The following is a 6,329-nucleotide window of genomic DNA, read 5'->3' on the forward strand; positions in this document are numbered from 1 at the left end:
CTCCGATAGAGAAAAAGAAATAATTAAGAATTTTTATATATTTTTAATTATTTTAAAATAATTTATCAATAATGGAGTATAGGTTATAGATAATTTTAGACGAGTTTAAATAATTTTAATTATTTTAAAATAATTTATCTATAATGCAGTATAGGTTATAGATAATTTGGGACTAAGTTTAAATGTTTTTAATTATTTTCTAATAATTTATCTATAATGGAGTATAGGTTATAGATAATTTTGGACGAGTTTAAATATGTTTTCTAAATATTAAATTTTGAAAGTAATTATAAAAAAAAATTAATATATTATTTTCTCGAGAATTTAGATAAATAGTATTAAATAGGGTAATTTAAGAATTAGGTAACAAGAGAAAAAATATATATATTTATTTTTGTTTACTATTGTGATAGGATAAAATGCGTGCTTAGAGATTAAATACTCCCTCGGTCTCATAATTAAGTATTCATTTAATTTTTGCATGTTGATCTTTGGATATTAATTATTATATCAAAACGTAATACAAATCAATGAAAAATTGTAAAAATATTTCTATTAGTGTCTTATAATACTAATATAATGATATTTGTATAAAAAATTATACAAATATAAAGATATTTTTAACGTTAAGTACAATAACGCAGAAGGTAAATGAATACCTTATTATGAGACGGAAGGAGTATATTTAATTATTTTTTATTTAAAAATATTGTAGAGTGTTTGGAGATGACACAAAATATTACATAGTGTTTAGGCTGAGTAAGGGGCCTTTTCAATAAAGCTCGCATAGGAGCCTTTTTCAGCCGAATATTTTTTCAGTTGGTAAAGACCCGCCCCTTGTTTCAGTCAGAATGAGTCCCCGGGACCCCGGGACATTGGCTTCCGCCAACGGTGAACTATTAAGGATCGCATCCCGCGCATATTCTTTATTTTTATAAAAGCGTAAGTAGCAAACCATTTGGAGTATTTCATATTTTAATGTAAATGTTAAATCTACATGTTACAAATGATATTATCCTATATACAAAAAAAAAAAAAAAAAAAAAAAAAAAAAAAATTGAATAATATGGTAAATGAATTAACAATATATATAATACATGTTTTAAAAACACTTTATAATATATATAACACCATGTGCTATTTGTCTTTATTTGTATCTTAATTGCCGTCATATATATTAACTCAATTTTTTATCGCAAAATTTAAATTTAAAAACTGAAAGTAAAAGAAAATAATCTATCTTAAATAAAACCCTTATTTCCGATGTCTTGCCTCTGCTGATAGTTGGGTAAAAAAAACGAGTAAGGGTGTGTTTGTTTGAAAGATTTGGAAGAATTTACACTATTCATATAAATTTTTCCTCGCAAAAACATCAAATCAAATGCTTATTTTTTAATTTTTACACTCCCTCCGTCCACCTCCAAGGATCACATTTATCTTTTGCACTTAATATTAAAAATATTCTTATATTTATATAATTTTTTGTACAAATTTCCTTTTATTAGTATTATAAGTTACTAATGGAAGTATTTATGCAATTTTTTTTAAATTTTTATTATATTTGGACATAATAATTAATATTCAAATATCAATACACAAAAAAGTAAATGGGATCCTTAGAGGAGGACGAAGATAGTATTATAATTAATTTACATTCAAAACATTACATCAATACTTATTTATATCACATCATACCACTACTTCAATTCAAATTTGTTACTATTCAAAGCAAAATCCAAACCCGCGCACAAACACACCCTAAAAGTAAGATTCAAAAGAGGACAATCGTTGTCGTTAGTAAAATTTAAATTGAATCAAATGAAAACATTTTTCCCAGACACAAAGTCTCGTACGTATCTATAAATAGACATACATTTCTTTCTGTACACATTCACACAAGAAAACCCTATGTATGGCAAAAACCCTAATCTTAACAACATTTCTCCTATTCACTTGTATAATTTCATGCTCAGCTCGCTTCGAAAATGTCGAGTGTCTAGACATATTACAAGACGTTTTCCCCGCCGTTCGAGTCTATAAGAACGGATCCATCGTCCGATTCTTCCCTGAGGACTTTGTCGAGCCGGCGCCGAACGGCGATCCACAGAGGGGAGTTCGATACAAAGACGTGATCATCGATGAAGACCGTAACGTCTCCGCCCGGATCTTCTTGCCGACGGTGATCCGTCAGCCAGGGAGGTTGCTCCCCGTCCTCATCTACTACCACGGCGGCGGGTTCACAACCGGCAGTCCCTCCTCGTCGACATACACAAACTACGTCAGTTCCGTCGTAGCCAGAGCCAATGTCGTCGCCGTGTCAGTGGGTTACCGGTTGGCCCCCGAATTCAGGCAACCGATTGCGTACAACGACGCATGGGTCGCGTTAAAGTGGGTGTTTGCCCACGCCCAGTCGCACGGTGGGCGAGGGCCCGAGCCGTGGTTGCGAGACTATGGGGATTTCAATAGGGCTTATGTAGGCGGGGATAGCGCCGGAGGCAATATCGCGCACAATACGGTTTTGCGCGCCGGAATAGAGAGGGCAAGCCGGATTTTTGTACAAGGTCTATTTTTGAATTCCCCGAATTTTTGGGGAAGTACTCGGATTGGCGGAGAGGAGAAGAGGTACGACGAGGTTGTGTTTAGGAACAACTTATGGTTGCTTGTGTACCCAAATGTCCCGGCCACATTCGACTTCCCGGCAATAAATCCAAGCCTCGATCCGAATATACATAGGCTACGTGCGACGAAGTTGCTTCTGTATGTCGGGGGGGAAGATATCCTTCGCGACCGCGGAATTCTTTACGTGGACACGTTAAGGAAGAGTAGGTGGGGTGGATCGATTCAATTTTACGAGGTCCCGGGCGAGGGACATGTGTTTGATATACTAAACCCGGACAAGGATAAGGCTCGGAGGATGTTGGATGTCGTCGTTTCATTTATTAGCTCCGGCAATGCCATTTAGGCGGCGTCCGTAAAATTAACAAGCTCGAGCTCGTCCGTCTGTAATGCCACGTCTGTAAAATTAACAAGCTCGAGCTCGTCCGTCTGTAATGCCATTTAGGCCGCGTCTATAGAATTAACAAGCTCGAGCTCGTACGTGAGCGTATAATATATTTGTGGATGTGTAATAGTGATGGATGATTGTGTTTTCGTTGATGTTTGTTTTGTGTGTTGTTGTGAAGTTATAAGGAATAAAATGTGTGTTTTAGATGAATTTATTTGATTATATTATTATTATTATTATTTTGAATGAAATGACATTATGGTAATGCTATCTACTTCTAAACTCTCAACACTGCATAAAATAATATTCTCGAAATGACATTATGGTAATGCTATCTACTTCTAAACTCTCAACACTGCATAAAATAATATTCTCTCCCTAAACACTCTGCAACATTTGTTTTTTTTAGTATATCCCAAATACCTTCCAACATTTTCAAAATAGAAAATAATTAATTATAATATCTACATGCAATTCTCTTACTATGTATAGCAAATATATATATATATAATTTGAATTAGGTTTTTTAGGTTAGAATTTTGTGTTTTTAAATTATATTTAATATGATTCTTATGATAAAGTATATATATATATATACATATATATACATTAGAAAATATGGAGTCCAAAAAAAATAAGATAAAATAAAAAGAAACATGAGTTGTTAAAAATAATAAAAGTTGATTATTTATATGAAGTTTGTGAAGAAAATAAATATCGTCCCCAAAATAAATGACACATTTTTTATTTAACATGTTCGGTTTTATAAATTAACATAATTAATTTAATAACATATGACATCGATCATATATATAATATAATTCACTTGAAACTCTCTTGTTTCTGTATTTCTTTTGACTGGATAAATATTTTTATTTAACAAGAGGAAAGGAGTATTTAATATGATTTTATTTATAAAAAAATGTTTTTATTGATAAATAATTCTAAATTAAAATATATATATATATATGTATATGTATATAAATAAAGGCACAAGTTTTCCGCATTTGACGATCAGTTTGATTATGAGATATGATTTTCGTTGTTTTTAGGTAAAATTATGATTAAATATGACTATTTTATTGAAAATACGTATACTTTATTAGAAACAACGAAGTCTCGTAATAAAATAAATAAGTAAATGAAAAACATACCCAAAATAAATGTATATTATTTCTATTTATTACTTTTATTAGTTTATTTATTTATCTTTTGCGGTATGTATTGCTTTAATGTTGATGAGTTGTATTATTGAGTGGAAAATAATAGGTTTGTTCATCAATATTTATTTTGGTATAATTCCTTATAAATATTAAAAAAATACAATATATATTTATATTAACATAATATATATAATACATATATTTTATTTATTTATAAAACGAAATCAACAATTTAATGCAAAATGTTATTTCCTTTTTATATTACTGTTTATAAGATTCTCTATATTTAATATAAAAATTAATGTCATTCAAAAATACTAAGTGGACAAACCTAGGTATATATATTTTATGTAGACGATTTTCTATCCGGTGCTCATTATATATTCATAGAGTATACTTAGGATTGAATTTTGAATACTAACATTTTTTATTTTCTAACATTTTTTATTTTAATAATGATGTGATATAAATAGTTATTATTATTATTATGTTTTGAATTGAATATAAATTTTATTTTTATTATAATATAAAAAAAGGTAAACTGCTTTTTTAGTTTAGTATCCGACTCATTTATTATTTTAGAGCTTTAAGTGGCATTTATGTGGCGATGACATGTCATTCGCGTCAGCAACAACGGGCCAGCGTGACGAATCCAGCACCGGATAACCATTTTACCAGAAAAATGTTAATTACGAGACAATTTTCAGGCATAGTGCACTTAAAGCCCTAAAATTAAAAAAAAAAAATGGTTAGATACGAGATTAAAAAACACTTTACACAAAATAAAAACATAGAAATTTGGTTTAATAGTAATTTAGGAAAAATCAATAGTAAAAAATCTTTGTTCATAACCCCATCCAAACCACGCCTACTAGCTAGTGAAATTACATGAAATGATCCGATTTAAAATTAACTAAATTAAATCAACACGTTGTTGATTTAACTTTATTAGCACAAATATATTAAGCAAACAACACAAAAATAATGACACATAATTATACAACAAACAATACAATATGTTATTGATTTTTAATACAATAAACATATATATATATACATTACAACACAATGCACGACACATCTTTCTATATAGCACAACACTCTGTTATTTGTCTTATAGTTGATGCCAACAGCAGCAATTAGTATATATGTCGACTTGATCAAATCAGTACGATATTTATTCGATCAAGTTAGTACCCTAAGTGTTGTCTACATTATATCATGCATTAAAAATACTCAATAAAGCAACATCTTACCATTTAAAATTTTGTAGCTAGATGAATTAATTAAAGCGAATCCACAACAAGATTACGATTTAATTTTGTTGTATTATTGAATTAATTATTTTAATCAGAACTTGGTAGCCTCGGTGCTTCCAATAAAAATACTCTCACAATTTCCCCGTAGCAAGTGGTGTCGAGGTCGATCCACAGGGACTACAAAGTTTAATTTATGTTTTGTCACAATTTCAAATATTGGGGGATAGATTAGCAATTCACTAAGATAATTAAGATAAACGATAAAATCTAGATTTCAAAACGATTAAACTTCTAGCCCAATGAGTGAACAAGAAACCGGATTAAAGATTCGATCATTGATTTTAAATAATCTCGTTATTCAATTGATAATTGGTTATAGGCATTAGATACAAACATTACGCCCAATTTTTTCTTACTTTATTGGCAGCAATGGTACGACCGATTTACCGCATCCCTAATCAAAGAAATAATCTAGGTACGACCATAAATTAATTTCCTCAATTGAAAATAGCCCGAGAAAAACTCAATTCAAATATTCAATCAATTGCGAAAAGATTAAATTATTTGATTATGCAATTCCTAGGTTAAGTTTGTCAACCTATTTACCATTTTATCAAACAAGTGCACAATTACAGATGCAAATATTCAATTGGCACACAATTGTTATGAATCACAGACATTGCATAAATATCAATTTCATAAACAAGATGCAATTTAATTCAAAACATAATCTCACAAATTTAAATCTGAAATCTAAATTTAACATTGGACTAGAATAAAGAAAACTAGCTACTCATGCTCAAAATAAAAGAAAACAATAAGATAAAGATAACGATGATCTCCCGATACGCTTCCTCTCAAATTCCTCGCCCAATCCTTCAAACTATGAAATGTGAGTGTAAA

General features: G+C 30.1%; 1 protein-coding gene across 1 annotated transcript; it reads left to right on the forward strand.

Moving 5' to 3' along the window:
- Positions 1 to 1,904: 1,904 nt before the first annotated feature.
- LOC127254806 (2-hydroxyisoflavanone dehydratase-like) lies at positions 1,905 to 3,214 on the forward strand. Its single transcript, XM_051280099.1, has one exon. It carries the CDS (start codon positions 1,913 to 1,915, stop codon positions 2,960 to 2,962), a length of 1,050 nt encoding a protein of 349 aa, XP_051136056.1. The 5' UTR covers positions 1,905 to 1,912; the 3' UTR covers positions 2,963 to 3,214.
- Positions 3,215 to 6,329: the final 3,115 nt, after the last annotated feature.

This window comes from Andrographis paniculata, unplaced genomic scaffold (genome assembly GCF_009805555.1).
Source record: "Andrographis paniculata isolate CXL003 unplaced genomic scaffold, ASM980555v1 Contig12END, whole genome shotgun sequence".
Classification (NCBI taxonomy): Eukaryota; Viridiplantae; Streptophyta; class Magnoliopsida; order Lamiales; family Acanthaceae; genus Andrographis; species Andrographis paniculata.

Coding starts and splice junctions, on each gene's coding strand:
- LOC127254806 (XM_051280099.1), top strand. CDS start 1,913: ATGGCAAAAACCCTAATCTTAACAACATTTCTCCTATTCACTTGTATA.